The sequence below is a fragment of the Lichenostomus cassidix genome, chromosome 20, assembly GCF_008360975.1.
Source record: "Lichenostomus cassidix isolate B80296 chromosome 20, HeHo_3.0, whole genome shotgun sequence".
Lineage (NCBI taxonomy): Eukaryota > Metazoa > Chordata > Aves > Passeriformes > Meliphagidae > Lichenostomus > Lichenostomus cassidix.
The window spans coordinates 5737033-5761728 of NC_139500.1; the positions used below are offsets into that span (position 1 = coordinate 5737033).

At 47.4% G+C, this 24696-nt stretch overlaps 1 protein-coding gene across 3 annotated transcripts in view; it reads right to left on the reverse strand.

Moving 5' to 3' along the window:
- Positions 1-24696, reverse strand: part of NKAIN4 (sodium/potassium transporting ATPase interacting 4) — a 49111-nt gene that overhangs the window by 15464 nt on the left and 8951 nt on the right. For all 3 annotated transcript variants that reach the window (XR_014855905.1, XM_085078966.1, XM_085078965.1), the window contains exons 2-4: positions 9458-9595; positions 8922-9002; positions 707-904 (exon numbers count right to left, since the gene is read on the reverse strand). Coding sequence is in view for 2 of the 3 variants with exons in the window: in XM_085078966.1 (XP_084935092.1) it covers positions 707-904; positions 8922-9002; positions 9458-9595 (417 nt within the window). In the remaining variant the exon portion in view is untranslated. The remainder of the gene's footprint in view (positions 1-706; positions 905-8921; positions 9003-9457; positions 9596-24696) is intronic.

Consider the following 24696-nt stretch of genomic DNA (forward strand, 5'->3'; position numbering starts at 1 on the left):
ATGTGCTGCTCACTGCCTCCTAAAAGTTGATTCCATTTTCTGGAGATTCTTCACAACAAATGTGCACATATGTGCTCCACTACCCATCACTGAGCCATGGGGAATAAGAGCAATCCTTCACGGAAACATGGAATTGTTAAGGTTGGAAGAGACCTTTTAAGATCAAGCCAATCATCAACCCAGCATCACCACCACATCCATCACTAAACCATGTCCTCAAGTGCCATATCCACACACTTCTTGAACACTTCCAGATGTGGTGAATCCATCACTTCCCTGAGCAGTCTGTTCCAGTGCTTTACAACCTTTTCTGTGCAGAAACTGTCCCCAGTATCTAAACTAAACCCACCCAATGCAATTTGATTCCATTTCCTCTTGCCCTGTCAAAACTTTTCTCTTTACCCTCCTCCAGAAGGGTCTCTGTCCTTGTCAAAACACCAATTCCCACACCCCAACAGGGATACAGAACCATTTGTTAATGTTTGGTTGCACAGAGCCAACAGGCTGCTGATACCCATTTCCAATTCTTCCAAGCAATATTTTTTTTTTGTAAGAGAGAACAATCAAACAAAACACATTTACAGAGGCTTTTGCAATCAGACGATACAAAAAGCGGTGGAAAATCCAAGCCAACCTCAGTGCCTGGGAAAAAATAAAACCAAACAGCATCTCCTCAGGGATTTCTCCTCCTCAGAGAAGGACTCACCGCAATGAGGATCTGGAAGGAGCTGTGCATGACCTCGATGTAGCGATACTCCAGGGCACAGCCGATGACAGAGATGTAGGAGTGATTATCCAGCCCCTTGATGCCAGACATTGAAGCTTCCTTCCTCACACAGCCAGGGCCATTCTCACTCCACCAGGACTGGTGCCTGGAGATGTTGAATGTCAGGAGTTCGCTGTCCTAAAGGGAAAGGTTGCAAAGAGATCTCAATTTACTGTGAGAGGGCAAGACATGCTGTCAGATGGAGGTCACATTAAATCAATGGAAGACTTAATGTTTCTGAGATCCCCACTCTCAAAAAAACCTAGCACAGATCAAAGCACATTGGGTTGATATTCCTTCATAGTATCGTGGAATGGCTTGATTTGGAAGGACCATTAAATACACCTTCCACTGTCCCAGGTTGCTCCAAGCCCTGTCCAACCTGGCCTTGGACACTTCAGGGATGGAAAAGCCACAGCTTCTCTGGGCAAGCTGTGCCAGGGCCTCACCACCCTCACAGGGAAGAATTTCTCCCTGTTATCTAAACATTTCCCATGCAGGCTGATGTGATGAGAACCATCCCTGAAGCAGCACTACAACAAACTCATTTCACCACCCTGCAGCACAGCTTGGACACAGGCTGAACACCAAACACTTTGCTAGTGGTTTCTTCACTCCGAAAAGAACCTTCAGGTTTTGGGTTTGGGACATGAACCTTGCAACTCTAGAAGGAAAAGGTAAACAAGGCAGCACAAGTGTCCTGCCACAGAGCCATGTACTCTTCCCAGCATGGGAATCAACACAAGCAACTGAATAATATGAACTTCATAACCCCAAAGTGAGATTCAACACCCAACAGATCTTCCTCTGTTCCCAGCTTTCAACATGCCTGACAAGATCCTGCACCATTTTTGCCTGATTTCCTTCCACACTCTTCACATCTGGTGCTTCTGCATCTCCTGTCTGCCCCAGGTCAGCCTACCCAGCCGAGCTGATCTCACAGTGGTGACTGCAGCTTGCAAACACCTCCCCTGCAATTCCTTATCAACCTTAACTCCAGAGGCTTTTTGTTTCGCTCTCTTATCTTTGCTAGTTAAATACTTCAAGCCAGTTGAGGGGTTACAGAGTGAAATGTCACACAAGGAGTGCAGGGCTTTGGTGTGCAGCCAGGTGCTTATTTAAAAATGACCACACTTTCCTCACACTTGAGAAAAGAGCAGTGCTTGTGGGGATACTCAGAAGAGATTTGGGATTTTGAGCTTGCAGGATGTGGCAAAGCCCTCCTGCAGGTAAAAGACAAACTCAGAACTGGCTGAACAGCTGCATCCCTTCATGGATTAGTGCCAAGTGCTGGCTGCCCTGAAGCCCTCTTGGGTCACTTTGATGTAGAATCAGAAACCCCTTTTCACCACCAAAAAAACCAAAAGTGCAAGGGGTTGGAAGTTTTATTCTTAGGGATTGATTAAAAAATTTTAAGGCAGAGAATCTGTATCTCTAGAGAGAGAGATGAATGCTGGCTACAGACACCTCATTTCTAAAAGTTTTACCACCCATCCATAAACTATTTCCCACTGTTCATGCCAGGGTCCTACACAGTCCCAGGAGGAAAGCAGTGGCTCCCAGAACAGCAGCAGTCAGAGCCTGGGGTATTCACACTTCCCAACATGCAAAACCTCACATGGCAGCTCCTTTGTGTCAGCTCTCCATAAAGCCAAAAGGAAAAACAGACTCAGAGAAGCTTATCCAACCCCTGCTCCAAATTACCCTCCAGAGAGAAGGTCTGAATCCATAGCCAGCACAGGAGCCAAGCCAGGCAGTCCTGCAGATATAAAACATGGACAGAAAAGCATATCCAGGGCCAAACTGGAGTCACACAGGCAGGGATCTGAGTGCCAGGCAGAGATCTTGTGAACAGACACCAACTGCCCCACTCTGCACCTCGTGGGGAACCCTCCATCCACACAGACACCCCAAAGCAGCCTGCACAGCCCTTGCTCCAATCTGCTGCAGGAAGCACATGTTGAGAAATGTGGACAATTAAGTGAGAAGACAGCTGCCAAGCTCCTGACATAATCACCACAGCAGATGGCATGTGCTTCGCACGAGATGGAGGAGGGCATGGGGATGGAGCACTGGTGCAAAAGCAGCCAGAACGGCAAAAACAACAGGGAAAACTCCATTAACACTTGGGAGTTTAGCCCTCTGCTGGGCTTCACCCTTCGGTGGCCCACAGCTTTTCTGCAAAGCTTGTTCTTTTTCTCCCAAGCTGGCATGTTCTGAGACTCGTGGATTTTCCACAGCCAGAGTTTTCCTCCTGGAAAAGCCCTCCAAGTGGCTGGGCTCTTCTCCCTCTCACAGACCACTCACTGCTTTGGTTGGGGAAAGAAACAATCATCTTTCTCAAAAAAGAAAACAAAATCCCTACAAACAAACAAATAAACAAACAGAATAAAAACCCCAAAACAACCAAGAAACCCCCAACTGAATTCCCATTTCTTTGCTTGGGGCTCCCTGCAATTAGCACAGAACCAAAGCTGTTTCCCAGGGCACCACAGCAGTTACTCTCAACCTCAGTCCCCAGGGTTTCCCTCTCCCAGCTCACAGATGGTGCCTTCCCAAACCTTCTGCCTCCCTGATGCAGACAGACCCCTCAGTCTTCTCTGCTCCTTACAGAGGCATCAGTGTGTGTTTGGCAAAGCAAGAAACAGCCTGCTTCCCTTCTAGAATCTCCCTTTTGTCAGCCCTGAGAGATTTGGCTCTGGCTTAACTTAATTTTGCTGCAGAAGCTGAACTTGCTTGTAAATTCAGCCTGAAAAAAGCAGAACAGGTATGGATGGAGGTGGAGGAACAGGAGGTCCTAACCAGCACTCACTGCTTTTTGCCTGCAATCACACTATAGCTCTGAGCAAAAAAAAATTAAAAACCAAAAAATTATAAAGTTATACATCAGTAAAGAACAGACTGGAAAAACTGAGCACATTTGGATTCCAAAAGCACCACGATGCCTCTTGCTCATGAGCCATCCATCTCACAGCTGTAAAGTGAATACTGATTGCACGCTGGGCTCAGGGAATGTCTCTGTGCTCAGAGCCACCTTCCTGAGCCAGCATCTGTCTGGAGCACGAGGGCAGCACCAACCAGAGGGTCTCAACATGCAAAGCAGTGCTGTTCCTTTGCTCCTGTCACTGGCTGGATGCCCTCGGGGGATACCTGCGTGATGGGGCACAATAAAAGAGCACTCAAGAAAATCCCTTAATTGACCTCCAGTTGCTCAGAGCTCGCTGGGAGATTACAGAAAAACAACTCCAGGCTGTCTCCTGTGGTTTGCCAGCTTGGTTTGTGAGAAGACAGCTGGAGAGCACTGAAACCATGAATTAGAACAGCACACAAAAATCGGGAGAAAAGACCCAGTTTTAAGGAAGCTTAGGGAACAGCTGTTTCCCAACAGCTTTCTGCAATGCATTTGAAATCCAAACACACTGAAATGCTCACAGGAGCAGAATGTGGGCTGGGAGATGTAAATCAGCCCAGCAGTGAGGCAGCCCTGCTGCAGGGAGAGGATCTGTGAGTCCCTGGCCTCTCCTAGCCTCTTGCCAGAGGTTATCACTGCCTTTTTCACCTCCAGCCTGGAGAGAAACGTGAGCCAGGAGTGATCCAAGTTCCTTCCCGCTGAAGGCCAGCCAGAAAATCACATCTCACTCCAAACTGCTGTAGCACCCATTTGCCACCAGTGTGAGAGGGAAGACAAGAGCACAGAGACTGCAGAACCTACATTTCACAGAGCCTGTTTTCCCCAGTGTCCCACGGGAAACTCACACCTACCTCCAACACCCACGGAGACAGCTGCGCTCCTTTGCTAAAATAGCTTCCTGAAAGCTGCTCTGAAATGATTTTCTAAGGGACACAATCAGAGATGGTTTTATTTCTTGTTGTTAACAGCTTTCTGAACTGCCTCCCCCAAATTTCCTTAATTATCAGGCAAGACTGCACTAGGACAGCTCTGGAAAAAACTGAGCCTCGTTTGGGAGCCGCCAGAGCTTGAGAGCAGAACCATTTTAAATCTTTTTAGATGGAAACATTTCTTATTAAAATAGGAAATATAATGTTCATCTTTCAGGGTTCTGTGTGCCAAGTAGCTGCATCACCTTGAGACAGAGAAACACTCCCAGTGCCTCTCAGGGGGCTTGCTGACAATGCCACAGCATATAAAATTCAAACCCCAGGCTTTCAGGTTCTAAATTTAGAAGGAGTTGAGGGACAGTTTTAAGTACACATGCATTTATCCATCCTTCTCACAGTATTTTAACCAGGTCCCAGGTCATCCCAAGATGCCATCCAGATTCTGTGAAATACAAATAACCTCTGTTTGACTCACAAGGGCTGCTTCGAGTCTGAGAAGAGATTTAGACCACCACAGCTCTGGATTCAGATCAAAGCAGTGCATAGACAAGAGAGAATATAAAGGAAGGATAAAAAAAAAATAGAAATCACCATTCAAGATGAATAATTTCAGAGGGAAAAGACAAAGGAATACAATGAAATACAGAACACAAATTCCTCAAACCCCTCTGAACATTTCTCAAGTACACGGTGAAGAGTCAGTCAGCATGGCAGCTGGACAGACAGATGCTCATATGTCTTAACAGCAGGATTTTAATAATTAACTCAGACTGAGGGGTTGCAGGAGGGATGTGTTTCACGCTCGAGTAGACAGCGAGAAGCTTAACGCATTATTGCAAACACAGCCTGGAAACTCCAGAGCTAACTCCCAGCAATTCACCCACCCAAAGGGCCAGATGGACAGGGGGAAAGAGGGAGATGGGACAAGAGGAGGAATCTGGAAACTGGGCTGTGAGTCCCACCCCAGAGCAGTGGCACAGCACTCGGAGATGCTGCATTTCCCCCACAAGTGTGCTCAGGAATGTGAGCAGAGCAAGTCAGCAGGGCAGAGCTGCCAAAAGCTGCTCAGAGACACATCACCACCTCCCTGCCAGTGCTGAGAGGCAGCCCTGCAAATCCAGGTTGCTCCAGCACTCGCCTGCTCACTGGCACAGCACTTCCAGGAGAGCTGGCACAGGCTGTGTGCTTGGGGAGGTTCCCTTCCAGCAGCAAGGGAAGTGCTTCCTCAGACACTTGTGCTCATCCACCTGTGTCTGGCCACCTAAGCAAGTTCTGCTGGGCCATATTTCACACTCTTGCTCCTGCTAAGGAAAGATTCCAAGATTAAAAAAAAACCTGGCAGGATAGAAAGACAGAAATCAGGTCAGTTTAGCTCTTCCAAGATGTGGGGAGTAGATTCAGTGATGAGTAAAATGTATTTTTCTTTTCAATAAGAAATTCAGTATAACTAGTGATTGGTAGCTGGTTAGTAATTAGTGATAACTCCCCTGAGCAGAATAGCATCCTCAGGGATTCCATGGCCAGGAGACATGGAATGGACATGCTGGAGCAACCTGGAGGGTAAAGGAGCACTTCAGAAAACGTGAAAAACAGGAGGGAAGAGGGTGAGAAGTTGTGGCAGGCAATGCAATGGAGGAAAGAGGCAGTAGAGAACAACTCCTTGGTAAGGAAAAGCAAACAGCCAAATTGCACCTACCAGCCCTTGTTCCACTGATGACCTAAAGTTCATAACTGAGAGATTGTCTCAGGCCCTTTGCCAAATCACTCCTGGGCTGACATGGGACTGTGGAGTGCCTGATTTCTGTTAAATCAGCCAGACACCCAAAGCAGGAGGGCACAAAAACAATGTCTCTGCTCTTGTGAAGTGAACAGCACTTCCCTGCTCCCATCCTGTATTCCTTCACCACTGTTAAACCAGATCCAGGCACCAGAGCACAAAGAATTATTCGCAATAAGTGCACATAACTGTTTCCAGAAACACTTGAATCCTTCCTGTCCTTTCTCACCCCACCTGAGTTATCACCTGTCTCAGTTGCACTGGGCTGTCATGACCAGGCACTAAGTTAACAAACTCCTTTCTCTGTAGCTCCTTGCCCTTTCTGCATTCTGTCATCATCAATGAGCTGCTGACAGAGCTCTCCCTGGCAGGCTGCCCTTGTCAGAACACAGGGTGAGTGCAGGGCTGGCAGGAATGCTGCTCTCCTGGAATCACAGAGGGAACAGCACCTTCTTCAGAGCTCTCAGCCCCTTAAGGGACTTGCACAGGAGCACAACCCTGTCCAAACACTCCCCAGTGTGTTCATGCTTAGCCTAGTAGTTAATGAGTTGTGTTTATCAGACCAGCTCCATCAGCCTCACTGCACCAAAGCTCTTCTTCCAATATTTGCAATTTCCCTGCCTCCTGCCAGGCTCATGATGAGCTTTGACTCCTTATCAGGACTGGAGGGCAGCCTCCTCCTGAGGGCACACAGAGGCACCTGCAGCACTGCTGCCATCACTCCTGGCTGGCACTGCCCTGACCTTGTCCCTGAAAGAATCCAACCTCGCACATCCAAGCCCTGATGTCCTTCTGGGCTCTGATCCCACTGAGATCAATAAAACACCAGATCACATTCCCAGAGATGCTGCAGGACAGAACCCAGCCTGTGAAGCACCAGTGTCCTGCAGGAACCTCAGCTCCTGCTTCAGGTGCATCTTTTGGTCTCTTCTGAGAGTGAAGATTTGTTTTGCCACTACAAAGACCCAAATTACTTCAGTGAAAGTGGAGGAGGATGGAAAGCAGCATCATTAGTTTTCCTTACAAAACAGCTTTTTAAAGTGAAAATAACTCATTAAGAACAGAGGCAAGGCTGTCAACTACTTTACTGCCAAACAAGCACAAATTCTCTCTTGGTTTTGCTGGTTGCCATTAAATGAACTAATTTCTCATTGCAGCCCTAGAGGGAAGTCCACTGAGTCAGTAACAACTTACACTGCAGCCCAATTCTATAAAAAATGTCCCCAGTCACAAGTGTCACCCTGCAGGCTAAATAAAGCCTCTCTGTGTGCTGGCTTGGCTAAAACAAGCCCCAGCACAGAGCAAGGTTACCAGGTGAAGCTCCTCTGTGGTAAAAAGAAGGAGTTTGTGGTGCTGTTGGAATTGCAGAACAGCCACCAGACATGTTGCAGGGCAGGTTGGGATTAGCAAACACGAGTATCCAGCTGGCTGGAAGCAAACACTGGCTCTCAGAGAAGCTCCCAGAGCAGTTTATCAAGCCAACATTTTCTCTGCAGAAGGGAGATTTAAATAGTTACATAAAATTCTCTTTTTTTTAGCTGGTCGCAGCCAGCATCAAGATCATCTCAGGCTGGCATTTCAGACCATGAATAATCACTGTTTTGGGCAAGAACTCCCTCAAAGTTTCTGGGGATAATTGAGAGGGGAAACAAAGATGAATTGAGACATCAGGAAGTTCCATTTTCTTATCAGCAAAGGATTTATGCTGCCAGTCCTCACTTGCTGTAGGTCTGATAAAAACCACAGGGCAATTCCAATTACGACTGCAAGTCCAATGTATGACCTGGGAATTCAGGCCAGCTGTGGAGTGCTCTGAAATGAACCTGTGTCCCACAATCACTCTGAGTCTGCTGTGCTCCAGCAACACTCATAATTCATTGCTTACAGCCCAGGCTTAATTTAGGGCCTGCCTCCTATTTTTATTATTTCTGACTCACCCCTCATTAGGCAGACAGCAATACCCAGCTAATCTAGTCTTCAAAGAGCTTTGCATATTAACTCACAACACCCTGGTCAGCAGCCATGAGTAACTACCACTTTATTTAAGAAGGAAGAATGAAGGCAGGGAAGCCACATCCTGAGGAGATGCACCAGCCTCTGGGGAGGAATGTTCTCTGTTCAGCAAAGAGAGAAGCCTCTCCCCAAAGGTACAACAGGAAAAATTTTGCCTGGTGTGGCAACAACCAGGTATTTATCCCTGCAGCTGAAGTGCAGCAAGTCTTCAGCAGGACTGGGAGGCACAAAAATATCAAGAGCTGGTTAGGTATGGATTTACAGCAAAGTCCTTGGTTCAGGACAACCCAGCCAGGTCCTGCTGCAGCTCTTCCCTGGGCCAGGCTGGCAGAAAGGCCACACTCAGTGCTGCCTGAGGGCTCTCCCCTCCATCACACACCTTCTTCCCAAGGTGGTCTCAGATCCAAAGAGGATCAGCTGCAATCTAGTTTTCCCCCAGCCCTCCTCAGCCACCTCTGCATCATGGCTGGGAGTTAGCCCTCAAACCCCTTCTCCTGAGCACTCACCCATCCAGCTCCCACTCACCTTGGAGAGCCCTCCCACTTCCAAGTAAAAGCAAATGATGAAGATGTTCCAGGTGACCCAGATTGCAGTCCAGATGGCATACTGGAAGGGAATGGGGTTGGGGAGAGAGAAGAAATAAATGTTAGGAAGTCACTGGAATTAGTGTATTTGTGTGTATATATATAAATGTGTGCTCTAGCTGGGGACAGTGGAATGCCCTGAGTCAGCACTGAAATCTTTTTACTCTTCCTCTGTTTGTTTTCCAAATGCAGGTGCTCTCTTGCCTGGTAAGACACACAGGAGCAGAGTCTGGAGGGATGCAAGAGCTTTTGTGTTGCATTTTTCCAGCCCCTCACCCTCCTTCTCTGTGGGGCAGTGTCACCTTAGCACCAGTAAAAATTATCCAAAACCTTCCAAGTCTGGCTCAAGCACAGCTCACTGAATAGCGTGTTCCTGAGCACTAAAACAGCCTGCTGGGCTGGTGCCTGATTTCCCAAGGCTTTATCCCAGCCCTCATCCCACTGGAGCACAGGCTGGGAACAAAAGGTGTCACTCACCACCACGATGTAGCGAGGTCTGTACTGGATGGTGCCGAAGAGCCCCAGGATAACAATGATGATGTGCAGGAAGTTGGCAAGGATAGGAGCCCACTGGTAGCCCAGGAAGTCGAACACTTGCCTCTCTAGTGCAGCAAGCTGGAAGGGAGAAGGAAAAGGAGAGTTGCAGCTTCTGGACCTATGGTGTTTATTCTCAAGGTTTTGACACTCTCTGAGCAAATCCCAGCCACAGCTCAAGGTGGGACTCTGTTCCCAAAGCAATTTTCTGCCTATGAATCAGGTCAGTAGGGCACAAGGCTTGTTTACACATCTTCCTTTCCCTCTGGTCTCATCCCAGCTTCTGATTGCTGCATGGGGCATTCCTCTGGCGTGCATTTTGGGGAGGTGGCTCTGGCAGAGGACAGAGCAGCAGGATGGTAACACCTTAAATGTTCAACGTGAAATACATTCACAAAAATGTCAGTCTAACGTTCTTGAGCTCATTTGTCAGAGCCTTCAGCATCACTCCATCATTCCTGACACCTCCTGTGTTTCTGCTCTACACATCCATCAAAGTGAGGGAGAGGAGGAAACTCTCTCCTCCACCTTCACCCCTCAGAAAATGCTGCCACCAGTAAAGAAATTCTGCAAACACATCAGTTTCCCAGGACAGGCTGTGCTCCTCTCCAGCACTAAAAACCAGGTTCAAGGCTAGCACTGTGTTCTAGAAATAAAATTCCTTTACTGTTGAAGTGCTGGGGCTGATTTTCAAACCACATTTGCATAAAGATGTGCTTTTTACCTGTAGCCATCGTCTGTGTCTCAGACAACATCTGGTCCTCTGGCCCTGAGCCTCTGTGCAGCTGAAAAAGCACAATGGACACACAATTGCCTGCTGGGCTTTGCATGCCCACAGCCTTTAAATGCTGTATCTGTAGGGGAAATCATGACTGTAGGGGCAAAACTGTTCCTGCAGGTATTTCCCCCATGCCCAGCCTTGCATGGAGAGATCTTCTCTTTCTTTTTTACTTCACTAATACATTGCAAGCCCCTCCATGGACCTGTCTTCCCCATCAGTGTAAGATTTGAAAGTATGTTTAATTATCCCAGCAGTCCACTGGGATTGCATCATGACATTTCATATTTATTTTTGTTTAAATAAATCATTACAGTTTACTATCGGCAGTCAATATTAATTTAACTCCTAATTAGGCATTAACCATGGGTAATCCTAGTCTGCTGTGTGTAATCAGCTATGTGACACCTTTTCCTGGCTGGGAGTTAAGCACCAGGGCTTCTGTGATGGCTTAAAGCATTTGAGGATGTGAGGGGCTGCAGGTGCCACTCGAGCCACATGATGAGAGAAGCCACATCTATTAAATGGCCATTATTCCTCCTTCTTCCTGGCTCAGTGGGGAAATTGCCTTCACACCTCTCTGGGGCTGGGAAGGTATTGCAATTCCCAACACTGCCTTGAAAGTTCAATAAAAATCTGTATTTCAAAGAAACCTTTGGTTAAGGGTGATCAGTCAGGGAGGGGGTAAGCAGCTTTCCCTCTCTGACATCTTATTCCTAAGCAAAGAGGAATAGAGAGACTGAGGAGAGAATGGAGGCAGTCACCAAATCTCTCTCTTCTGCCAAATAATCTTCCTGTAGAAACCTTCCTGCCCTGCTCTGATCCTTCTGAACTACCTGGAAGATGCTGTGGCCACACAGGGGCTCTGGAGCTGGGCAAGTGCTGCTCCCCCCAGCACAGCAGCTCTGCAGAGTCTCCTCAGAAACACCAGCCACAGGTTAAACCTTAATCCTTCAGGAGGGGATTAACGCACATACCTTAACGATATTGGCAAATTTGGGATCCTGACTGGCTGGCAAAGAGCCACTTGACTGTGACCACTCATCCAATCAGGCATTTAATTGGCTTTGTGTGTGCTGTGAGAGCCTCACTGAGCCTGGGGACACAAAGGGGGTGTTGGCTGAGATAACCCTGCTCTGAAAATCAGGATAAACACAGATCCCTCCCACCCGTGCCTTCTGCCATGGGTTTGCCCACTCCACAGTCAGGGCAACCCATGTCTGGAGAAGTGTTTTCTTCTCACAAACGAGTATTTGCCATTAAAGCTGTATGAAAAGGGGAAAGCTTGTCCTTCCACAGCCTCGTGATGTTTCCTGGTTTGTTTGCACCAGGAAAGAGATTGGGCTGTGAAGTGACAGGTAAAGAACCACCCTGGAGATGGACCTGCCAATCTACACAACTTCAGGCTGGGGCACAGCTCCTTGAGAGCTCTCTGGATTTTTCCCCCATAATCCCAAAAATTATCTTCACACCGTACTTCCTTCTCCCTTACCTCCCTTGTCTCCAGGTTCTTTCCATCCTGATTTACTTTATTTTCCTGCTTTCCTTACATTATTCAACTGGTTTTGTGTACCTGGGAGCTGCAGACATGACTCAGCTGGTCGAGAGATGGGCTGTGCCCATCTGCTGGTTCAGGAAAGGAGAGGGGATGTGGGATGTGTGAGATCACACAAGCTGTCTCCTCCTTTATAAAAATAAAACTTCAATTTTCTGTAAAATGTGTTGGTGACAAGCAAATGCTACTGATGAAACTCTGACACTGTATTAGTGTCAGGCAAGGAGTGAGTCTGTGCTGCAATCCAACCATTGGAAACACAGCCTGAAGTCACCCTGGGCTTCCCTCTGTCCCCTCAGGAACTTCCCATAATTAAGGAAATATTTTCTGAAAACAAATTGACAAACAACCATTTCACTCTGTGTGCACAGTTTACCTGCTAAATGCTGCTGAGATTTGCAAGTAAACAGGGCTGATGCTTGGGCTAAGTTGGCCTTGATTTGGGGTTGGGATGTGAAGAATGTCATGGTAACCTTCAGTCCTGTCCTGCTTCGAGACAGCAGGGTCAGGGTTTGCCCTGATCTATCTGTCCCCTCACACTGAAGCTCTCTGGATGCCTTTAGCTGAGCAGGGAAATGCCATCCTTCTCTTGTGCTGCCAAGTTTGTGCAGAGCAATATCCTCACCGCGGTGCTCCTTACAATGATTCACACTGTCCTAGTGAGAAAGCCTATTATAGTCCAGAGATATTGGTTGTAAAGAGAAATGTCACAGATTGTGGCACAGGTTTCAACCCACTCAAAGCTGACAGGACCTTTCCATCAGGGAGGACAAATTTTTCTTCTTTATGACTATTCTTATTAAAACCAGGATTCCTTCTGCTCCTTTAGCTTCTCAAACCCATACTATATTTTTACCTTCTGTTCCTTAAATTAAATGATTTATTGCAGCACTAAAATCAGAAGAGTTGTGACAGAATTTGCTCTCCTGAAATAAACCACATTTCTGCTGATCTGAGTGAAACTGGAATAGCAAATAACCATGTGAAGCAATTGCTAGCCAGGCAAACAACACAAGCCAAAGCTCTCTCTTGGGCCATCATTCATGTATACAGCTGGGGAGGATATGAAAGGCAGAGAGAGGTTCTGCAGCTCAGGTTCAACATGGGCTGGGGGTGCTTGTTTAAATTCCAGTCCCTCAAAACCTTTTCTATCCCCTCAACTTTGTCTTCTGTTGCTCCTCTCCTGCTGATAAGCTGGAGAGTCCAACCTGTTCCCCTGTGCTCCCACACTGCTGAGGAGGAAGGATGCTGATGAACAGTCAGGTACCTGTAATTCCTTAACTCCCCATCCTTTATAGCCTGCTATCAAAGCCATGTTATCAGCTAGATTTGCTCTTCTTAATTTATTAAGCTCTTAAAGCCTTTAATCTTATTTGGTTTGTATCTGTGTCTTTCACTGCATTTCTGAAATCAATTGGGACACAAAAGGAAAAATATCAGTCGCAAGACATGTTGACATGTCTGGAACAGACGCAGGAAAAGTGCTCAGAAAACACCACAAGAAGTACAGTCACATATCCACATGTAGCCTTTCCTGTAAGCAAACCTGCTTTTAACCTTTCCAAGTCCAGCTTTAATAAGAGATTCATTTTCAAAATGAAATGTTAGAAATAAATATCCAAGCGTGCAATAAAGGGAACAAATGGGAAAGGCTGATCCTACTGCTGCCAAAAAAAAAAAAAAAAAAAACTAGAAAGAGAAGAAAAAACATTTTACCCAGAAACCCAGGCAATTTTCCACTTGACCTGTAAGAAAACAACCTGAAAACTCCTTTGCTGCTCCTTGTCTCTCACTGCTGTGAGGACACAGCCTCACAGACTGCTCCAGCCCCTGCTCCTCCTCCCTGTACAGCTTCAGCTGGGACAAAACTTGCCACTTAACCCCCTGTCTGTCCTTTCTCTCCAGCCTGAACCCAGCAAGAGCTCAGCTGCAGCCCTGGCTCCCCAGAACGCTGCTGGGATGAAGTTCCAGGCTCCTGGCTGATCCCAGAGCCCTGATCCAGCGTTTGATTTCCTGCCAAGTGGCTTCTCTTTTTAAGAAGATGCTCTTTCTTTGTCTGCTGTGCAAACACCGTTGGAGCTTTCACTGGAAAAGGTCACAGGCCTTTTCTTCAGGAAAAATTTGCACTGATTTCCTGAGGTATTTTGGCCATGAGATGTGATGGCTGGAGCTCAGGGCAAAGTCACAGTGCTGCTACCCCTATGAGACATCACACAAGGATGGGAGTTGAGGTCCTGCTACCTGAAATGGCAGGAAGAAATGAAAAAGCCTCAGATTGCATGATTTGAAAAATATATCTACTTAGGTTTTGAACACAAATATCTTGGGTTTTGGTTCTTCCACACAATTTAAGTTTGGCAATACTAAACACCTGTCTGCTGTTTATTATTGACATATTGGTGTTATTATGATATAATATGTAATTCTACAAATCTTTCTATATACAAAGGCTTTGATTTTGTAAATGCTGGGACAATGCCAGAACTAAAGAATCCTAAACCCAAGCTGCTGCATGCCGAAACTGTCAGCAGTGAGCAAAAAATTCCCTTCTGTGTCAGTGCTTACTCAAGGTGAAGAAGATCCTGTGAGTAGAAAAAATAATTAAACAATAAGTCTGCTTTTACCACAGTGGCTGCATTTCTAAATAAATATGAATGGTCGCAGTAGCTCTTTAATTAAGTTTATCTGAAAAAGCAGCTCACTGAGCCATTACTCCACATCCCCAAATTGAGGGGCTCATTCTGCAAGGTGCCACGTCCTTGTCTCTCCCAAAGTCAGCCTCTCACGTGCTCGCTGCATTCCTGAAATCTCATTTTTCTTCAGTAAGTGTTGTCAAGGAAACCTTCCTTGGGGCCTTGTGATCCACAGCTCCTTTCCCAGCATCCCTCTGCCAACCACAGAGGTCAAGAGACTAATTGCACAGGAGGTCTGTTTGTCACTTGGTTTCTCAGGCACCTCTGGTCACTTTGGCCACTGGGTACAATGTGCCCCATTCTCTGCTCCTCTGCTCTGTTTTCTCCCCAGAAGCTGCTGAAACTCCTTCTATTCACACAGGCATCAGAGAGGCTCCAAAGGCAGACATGATACCTGGAAGGCATTTATATTTCAGAGGAAAACTGGTCACTGTGCTGGCCTGGAGGGGCAGCAGAGAAAGTCCCCATCATGATCCCACAGCAGGTCACTCCTGCACCAGGACCTGGCTGCTCCTGGACATCACACTCCAGCAAACACAACTTTTAGGCTGCCTTGATCCAAGGATCAGGATTCTCCCAGCCCAGCACCAACCTGCACAGCACCTGGGCAGGTGTAACACCCTCTCTGTGGCTCAGCACAACTCTGCTGGAGCCTGGAGCATCCTGCTGTTTAAACATCCTGGTCCTGAGCCCTCACCTCCCCGTTCCCCCTGGCCTGGCACCTCTGAGCTCTGAGTTCTCCCCTCCCAGCATCACTCTGTGTGTTGGCAGTGATGCTCTCTGGACTGCCTCTGCCATGACCTTGAGCCCTGAGCTTTCTGCTGCCAAAGCCTCCCAGAAACACCCGAGCTGCAAAGATGTGTCATTATTCAGTCCCACATGCCCAAACGCTGCTTAGCATTCCAGGGAAGGCACAGTCCTGCTGAACATAAGGGATGAGACTGGCACTGAGCAGTGCAGAAGGCTGTTTGTTTGTGTCTGGCTTTGGCTTCAGAGGGACTGAGGTTTCCTGAGTGCATCTCGCAGAGCCACCAGCCCTGCTCAGCTTGCATGCACAAGAATGCATAGAAACATGGAATCCTTTAGGTTGGAAAAGTCCTCAAAGATGAAGCTCAACCATTCCCTCAGCACTGCCAAGCCCAACACTAAATCATGTCCCCAAGTGCCACATTTGAACGTCTTTTAAATCCCCCCACAAATGGTGATTCCACCACTGCCCTGGGAACAGGCTTGACAGACCTCTTGGTGAAGAAATTGTTCCTCATACCCACTCTAAACCTCCCCTGGAACAATCTGAGGCACACATCCAGGCAAACCCCTTAAGCCCTTTTACTCCAACTGTTGGATTTTGCACGGAACTGGCAAACAGGAGCTGGCAGTAGTTTTTCTAGCAAGACACCACAGCCCATGGTCCTGGCCAAACTGCACATCCACAGGTGCCCTCTCCTGCTCCACAACATTCTCAGCAGGGTGGTCAGCAGGACAGTGAATTAACTGCTTGCACATGAGGCTGCAGGGGTGAGAAGAGGTTGCCCAGTGCTGATGTTCTGAATGGTGCTCAGAATCCAGCTCCTGGGGAAAAGGACAGCTTCCTAGGAGAAATTCTTCAGGAAAATTATTGCCCCAGATTGCCTAAACTTTTCCCAAATCAGGCTCAGTCGTGTCTGGTGAGGATAATGCTCTGTCCCCCTCCCAGCCTGTGCCCTGTTTGGTTTTATGGATCCCCTCTCCCATTGGGGTTCAGCCCACAGGGCTGCAGGCAGCACTGGATATGGGATGTGCTGTGTTCCCTGTGCTCCTGCCTGTGTCTCCTGACAGCTCTGTGCACTGCTGTGATTGCTGATTGCTGAGAGCAGCAATCAGGCTAAATTAGTAAGCAGGTGCCTTTGTGATCCAGGCAGAAAAGCACTCTGACAGGAATGACAAACTTGTTTTATTTGCAGCCTACGTCAACACTCCAACCTAAGTTCCCCAAACATAATTAAATTAATCTGTTGTGCCCACAATGTTCTCCCTGAACCCTTTTCCCCCAGCATTCTTGTCCTCCCTCAGTTTCATGGCTCAGCTCTGGGTCTCCAGGTTTGGGACAGAGGGAGGAGGCACTGGGGTGAAGGGGATGTGACTGCATTTGCAACAGACAGAAAACCCAGTGAATTTCTTCAGCAAATGCCTGACATTTTTGTCACCCAGATGCCCCTAAGGCACAGTCCTATCCCAGGCTCAAGACTCCACACTCTTGGCTTTCCCTCACCTGCTGAAGGACTTTCTGAGTTCTCTTATCCCACCTTGTGGGATGATCATGGGCAAACATCCCAGCTGCTCCCCCAAACAGCATCCTGGCATGGCTGACAGCTTCAGCTCTGGGGAGAAACTTCTCCCACCAGGAACACAGATTTCCCCATTGAGTGAAATATTATATATTAAAGATGTGCCATTAACTCAGCAGCCATTTCCCTCTGGAGTTCTGCTACCAGTTATGAACCCATTTGAACACTCCAAAGGCTGCAAGGCAGAGCAGTGCTGGAGATCAGCAGGAATTTAATTTTCTAACAGAGAGATTTATTCCCTACCAACAGGGCATTATACTGTGTGATCCCTGCCTCTGCTCAGCCATGAAGGCTATCCAAAGTTTGGGCTCATTCCCATGAAAGGGATGAAGGGGAAAAAGTGAAAATACTTGAAAATTAGCCAAGGGGTTGTTGTTTTTAGGGAATATAACCTATATCTCTTGACCTGCTATCCTAAACATCATCTGCTTAGCTACCAGAGCCAGCTGTGCTGCAGGAGAGGGTAAACCACTGACAGGGCTGGCACAGAAGGCACAAAGCTGCCCTGGAGCACTGCTTGGGCCAGCACTGCCCAGCCTGTCTTCTCCTGATGCAGCCCTCTGGAGTCTCCTGGATGTGGGAGCAGCAGGGTGTGAAGAGCTCAGAGATCTCATGAACTCTCAAGTGTACTAGAAAGACTTTAAATTATTCAGGGGTCAGACCAAAACTCACAGTGTGTACAAAGCCCATGAGACACCAGCTGGACTCACCCAGTTTAGACAAAATTCTGGCTATTTTTGCTATTTTATAGGCACTTACTGCAAACTGCAAATTAATTTAGCTGCTGGTTACCCCAAAGCTGAACTGTGGCTGTAAATATACACTGGGAGTTTCCCCAAGGGAGCAGTAACTCTCACTTCAGCCTTGAATAGCCAAGCTCAGTTTTCTCTGTCCTGTCCACACACAGCCTAAAAGACTCACTGTGACCAAGTGACACTGAGACCACCCTCTGCTTTTGGCTTTATGAACAAAAATGTTCATTGGTGTCCCCTGCCAGTCCAATTCATAGCTGGCACCTGCAGCACTTTCTCTTCAGGAAGGGTCAGCTGTGAGTTACAAAAAAATGCCTCCCTGAAGCCAAAACACATGCAGAAAACCACCTGGAGCTTTTTCCTCACCCAGCAGAAGATGAGGGTGAGAGTTTCTTGGTGGCCATGTGGCAAAGCCCCACTCTCTGCACCGGGCTGTATCAGAGCAGCTCTCCCTCCACAGGATGCTCCCAGCACATGGGGCAAATGGTGCCTGTGCTGCTGGATTTTTGTGGGAACCCCATGAGCTTTGTCCCTGCTTTGTCCCTTCCCTGCACCCCACTGCTCCCACCCTGCTCCAGCCAGCTCAGCTCTCCCCCAGCTCCATCCTGCACATGGCACTGGGAGCTCCAGCAGCTGATCCCCTTAATTAGGTCACTAATAGATCACGTGTAAAACACTTGCACCAGCCAGATCCTCTGAAGGCAAAACATGCAAGCCCTGCAAGTGGGGTAAAATCTGGGCAGAGGAAAGATGCCAAAGCTGAAATAACTCCTCGAAACTTTGTCTTGCAGGAGCCCTGCTTCAGTTTCTGCTCGACAGCTGGGTCTCTGCTCCCTGACACCAGAGCTAAGTGGTAGCGTTGCTTTAATTTCCTCTTGCTTCTGCTGCAATGCCAGATTGCTTGGATATTCGTAAACAGAAGGAATTTAATGAAAATTATAATTAGAGCCCTGCGGTGCTCTCGCAGGTCGCCTTTACACTGGGCTGCCTATTTACATTACAAATCAGGCTGGTGTCACTGCAGAGTCTCCAGCAAGGGAGGGGAATTCATTAACAGGGAAGCGCAGGGTGGGTGAGAAATAGGGGAGAGAGAAAATGATATTGTTATTATTAATAATCTTGGAAATTGGGATCTGCCGTAGTCTTGCTGCAGCTTTGCTCCTCGGAGGAAAGCTCATCCTAATCAGCCTGAAGCAGGAGGGGACACAGCACAGTCACCCAGAGACTTCCATGGTAATTACTGTACAAATGGACCCTTTTTCCATGGAGCACAGCTTTCTCACCCCACCAGGACACACAGAAGTGCTCTTAGCACCTAGCTGTCAAGTTGGGGGTGTTAGGAAGAGAAAACATGAAGCCAAAGGGATGCAGCTCCCATTATTTTTTACAGCTTTCCCTTTCCACCTGCCAGCAGCTCCATAGGAAGCTTTTTGCCCCCCTAAAGTGCCCCCATGGGCAGCAGCTCCTGCTCCTTCCACCAAAACCCTTCAGCACAGCTGGTGACTCTCTGTCTTCCCATCTATGCAGTGAAATTAGGAACAACCACCTCGTTTTACACAGAGGATTGCCAGAAATTTGGGTCTTATCTGTAAAAAAGCTTCTGTAACATTTCACACCAGTAATCCCACCACAGTACAAACAGCATCTTCACTGCCACGGTGGTTTTTTGGATGCCCAGCTGCCCATGGTGACAAAAAGAGGTGGCATTTCAGGTTGGGAACATCCCACGATGACAGCAGCACCAGGCCAAACCCCTCACCTTTCCCTTCACTGTCACATTCTCAACATAGAGAGGTGAACTTCCCCTGTTCCCATGCCTGCATCCCCCAGATGAGAAGCTGGAGGTATTTTAGGAGTTGGGCTGCAAACAGGCCAAGTGGTTTGTTTGTATTTCATCCACACTGTCATCATATAAAGTGACCCACACTGTGACAGCTGAGTTTGAATCATTACTATCAACACTGATGTTCGTGCTTTGCCCAAAAGAAACCCCAACCAAAACATAAAAAATGTACTTATTTCAGTTAAAAAAAGGACAAAAGATTTCAATTACCATTGAAAAAACATGTAGCCATTTTTTTCAGCTGAAAAATAGATATCAGTGAAGAAATACTGACCAACTCTCCCCTAATGAATGTACCAGCAAATTTCCAGGCCTGTCATCAGAGCATGAAATGAAAAAGAACTGGAAAGAAAATAGTATTTTGGACAAGAAAAACATTTAGCCGTTCAGCTTCTGGTTCCAGTAAAATGCTTCTGTCAGGAAGAGTTTTAAATTGGAACAAACAGGAAAATGATGATTTTGTTCAAAACAAGGACTGTCAGAGGCTTTCGGGGTATTGCAGGAATTTTCCAATAACCACAATCCCCACAAAGAACTTCCCTCTAAGAAGTGGATAGAAAATGAATCAATCACTATTGATTTTCATCATCTGATTGCTTCTCTGGAAGCAAATCAGTCCTACTTAAGTAATTGATTAGTTACCTTAGCAATTACAGGTAAAAAACCTGCCTTCCCTTGCCTCCCTCAAGGCATGTAAACCAAGGATATTCCAGTTTTCCAGCCATTTCAGGAAGCAGAGACAATTTAATGTGATCAGAGGATGACTTCTGAGCTGTCATCCACATCTCAGGAGCCACAAGAAGCCTCAGAAAAGTCCCTCAGAGGTGAGGGAGGCTGAGCACCTCCTGGGCTTCTTCCTCAGCTGTAACCTCCCCACAAGCAGTGTAGCCTGGAGAGCAGAATTCCAGCTCTGATTTTCTCAAAGGAAAGCAAGAAAACAGAGCCACACAAAGTGCTCAACCAGACTAATCAAGTAAATATCTAAAGAGGGAGCTGGCAAAAAGTTCAGGCACGATTTGAGGCTGAAGATCAGCTTCCCTCTTTCACGGGTGATGGAGTAGTTTGGGAACTGCAATCTGCTCTGGGCAGTTATTGATGGGTGAGAGCACAGCTCTGCTGCAAAACACACTCTGAGTGCTGGGAATCAGGGCTCCAGGGTGGATTTTCTGGGATTCACAGCATGAGAATGGCTGTGGTGGAAGTCACTGAGCCTGTGGTTTTCTCATGCCCACTGTCCCTCACACCACTGTGCTTTCTGTGTGTAATTTCTCCTCTCTACTTGAGGGCAGTTCAGGGGAACTAAAGTTTCTCATCAGGGATTTATCAGCAACACAAAATCATGCTGAAAACCCACTAAGGTTTAACAAGTTCTCCCACTGGCATTGATGGCATTGAGCACCTCACTTTTGGTGCTGCATGCCCTTTGTTTCTGCTCCTCAGCCCAAGTGGATGATGAAATGAGAGCCGTGACGTTCACTGGGATGGAGGAGAGCTGCTGGCTTTCCAACAGGGTAAATAAGGATTCAGTGCCTTTTAAAAAGCATGATTTTTAAAGGAAAGCCCTTTTGAGTGAGGGCTAGAATGGGGTTATTTTCCACATGACCAAGCAGCAAAAGGAAAGCAGCAGCCCAGTCCATGCTCTTATCACCCTCCCTGAGTCACCACTGGATAGATTTGTCACAAGGTGAAATAAGAGCAAGCCCTCAATTTATTATCATTTTCTACTTGTCCTCCTTAATGCAGTTCCTGCCAGGATGAGTTTGCTGTGGGAAAGTGGAATGAAACCAGGCCTTTCAGTGTGCTGCTAAATGGGACTGGGGGGAGGAGGCTTCCAGGGGGGAGGGAAAACCTTCCTCATTAGAAGGGGAAAATGTGCAACGCAGAGTTTTCATCGGATGCTGCCCAGCCTCCCAATTAGGGTGGCTGGGACAAACAGTGGTGTTATTATATGTAACTGTTTATCCAGTGTCACTCAGCCATTGTTTATTTTATGAGCATAATTTATCTCCTCCGTTGTGCTGCCCAATTTGTTTGCATTTTCAGTCCACTCGAGTGTCTCCCTTTCATTGTATACATCTTTTGGCCTCCCACCAACCAACTCTCCAAGTTTCCAGGAGTGTCACACAATGGCCAGGCCCCTCCTGTGCTTCATTTCTCGCATGACATTTTTGTCCCCTTATTTCTGGGCTGCCCCTGCCCCTCCCCTGCTGCAGGCTCACAGCTCCTCAATGGCTCATGGTTTATTCAACAGCAAAGCTGAATTTCTCTTTTCCTTCTGTTTTCCCACTTTCCCCTCCTTTTTAAACAGAGGCTGGTCAATAGATGCCACTCTGGCAGATCAGGAGAACAAAGTTCACTTGCAGCAAATCTTTAGTGGTTGTGTCTCCATAGGGCAAGAGTTTGGTGACCCTGCAGGGGCTGAATCCTGACCTGTGGGCAGCAGCTCACCCATGGGGCCCCCACAGAGTCCTGTGTCTCCTTCAGCCATGAAAAGGGACAAAAACTTGTCCTCTATTAGCTGTGACACCAAAGCTTCAACCACACCTCGCCCTGCTCTTCTCGCCTTGGAGGTGTGAGATGATTCCTCATCTCTGGAACGATGGCATCTTTGGATTTCTCCTACTCCAAACTTCCCAGCCATGTTTTGACCCCAAGTCTTTTGATCTTCTTGCTTGTGGGTCTGACTGCAAGGATTAGCTAAAATAGAAAAGTGCTGATCCACATTATGGAAATTCAAATCCTCGCTGCTACATGAAGTAATTTCAAGGAAGTTTAATCTGGCAGGACTCTGAGGTGACTCCAGACAGTGGCAACAGCATCTGTGTATATTCCTGGTGACACAGCAGCAAGAAGAAGTAACATTTTCTACCTTTCCACCCCAGCAGGATCTATCCCTATTTCTGATGGGTTCCAGTAAAACCCCACTGAGCTCTCAGCCCTGGGCTACAGCTGAACATGGGGTTTACTGCTCCATTCCCATTCAGTATGGCAGGATTGGGATTCTGGGATTTCTGATAGAAAATCTGGACAGTGTCTCACTGCCAAACCCTGGAGCTCCATCTGAAATGCCCTTTGTTTGCAGGTTAGTGGCCAAAACTGGAAGTGAGGAACTTTATATGGCCAAGGGAGCCTTCATGAGGAAAAAACTTGGCAGCCATGAAACCTGGGATACATCTCATGCAAGGAAAGCATCCTACAGGACACTGCCCTGCCACCTCCTGTCACTATGAACTGCTCCAGAAATCCATCGTACTTGAAATGATTCACTCAAGTATCCATTCAGTCTCAGTTCATGGATTGCAGAGCCTTTATTGCACACCCATATATTTAGCACTGGGATAGTTCTCAGCAGTTCTAACAGCCCTGTCATCCAAGGAATAAAACAAAGAGCCATTATTCATCTGAAGGGAGACACAGTCTTTATTGTCTGAAGCCATGGCAGAGTTTTTATATCACCCTATCTATTCTTTCACACTGTCACACAACTCAGCTTTAAGCTGTCTCAGTGGCAGCCCTGGAGGCCTAAATGCATTGTAGCTTCTCCTAGTTAAGTGCCCAGCTAATGCTGTGCTGGACTGACCCTGAGCTCACAGAAACAGGAAGGGAAACCTTTCCAGAAAAGCTTGAAGTGGGCAGAAGTTTCTGCTAGGTCAGGAGTAAAAGCCAGGCAGGGTTATTTAAAGATGTGAGGAAGCACGGCTAAAAGGAGAGAGGGATGAAGGTGAGTTTTGGGCACTGATTACATCCAGAAGATCGAGTGTTTGGCCCTGGCCTGATGGCAGAGCTGTAGGACACATGGAGCTGTGCATGTCACCTGGGTCACCTGTGCATTCCCATGGCTTGCTCTGTGCCCCTGGGAAGAGCAGCTCAGATTTGGGGCCACAAGACCCTCATGGTGCAAACGAGCCTATTGAATGCAAATGAAGCAGCACCATCCAGAGAACCAAAAATATCATGGTCTCCTCAGGCTTCAGGAGCATTTGAGGCTGTGCCTGTGTCAGCACAAGGAGCAGAACAGATCCCTCACAGAAGGTGCTGTGCAGGGGTTCTCACCAGCTGTTTGCAGGAAGGCAAACTCATCCTTCCCTTGGATGTCTCTGCTCAAAATAATGAGATGGGAAACTTGAAGACCCAGAATCCTAAAAAGTGTCAGACATCTGAAAAAAAAATAGCACTTTCCCAGCTTTTTAATTTGTTTTAAGGTTGGCAATCACATCTCCAAGTGCCCAAGCTCACTGTTCCCCACATGCTCAGACAGCAAAGGGCACAAAACAGCCTGTGAACTCCCATCACACTTCTCCCAACACCCACTCTGCTCCCTGCTGAACAGCCAGCAATCTCCCAGGCTAATTAGCCAAACGGTATTCTGCACATATTTAGCATTTCTGAGTAATTAGGATAATCAGATTTCTCCCCTAATTCTGTACATCCACAATATAAGCAGGTGTGTTGCCTTTCCCACAATGATATCACAAGAAGTGTGCTGTCTGCCAGAGCCAGGGATGCCAGCAGCCTGTCAGAGCCCATTCCTATCTCCCACATGGAAATCTGCTAGCAGATTACCAGGAGCCATGGGGAATTGGGAACTGGGTTTGTGCTGGCTAAGCAATCAGCAGTTCAGCTATTCATGCAAGTTATCTAAATGCACAGCCTTCAAACCTGGCCACAGATCCCAAAGTTCCCTTCACCATCCCCGAGGGATAAGCTGCAGGAGAAGTTGTTTTGTGCTCCAGTTGAACAGCAGGTGTTTGGCCCAGAAGCTCAGAGGTGTTTTGGGTTCTGGGGAGGTTCTGGGAGTCTGCCCAAGGCTCAGGACTCAGGTCTTGGTCATTCTCCATGAGGTTCATCAGCCCATGGGCCTGGTCCTTATCTCCATGAACCTGTGAGCTGGCAGCCACTGATCTGTGCTCTGTGTTCCTTCCAAGGTTTGTCTCTAAATGAAGGTCCACAGAGCTTTTCCTCCAGCCAGCTTCACTCAGTAATTCCTCCTCAGGGAAGCAGAAAAGTGATTTGTTTGCTGTTCTCCCTAAGTGCCCATGAGTACCTCCTGGTTCATGGAACGTTTGGATGTGGTGCTTCCACCAAAGTGGGGCTTCTTAAAGGAGTATCAATGATCCAGCACCTCTGAAAGAAGGAAAGGATGCTTCCAAGCCCCACAGCATGGACTTACACTCTTCCAGGTATCCTCAGCGTGGCAATAATATTAAGCAAAGACCCTGCCATGTTCCCTCCAC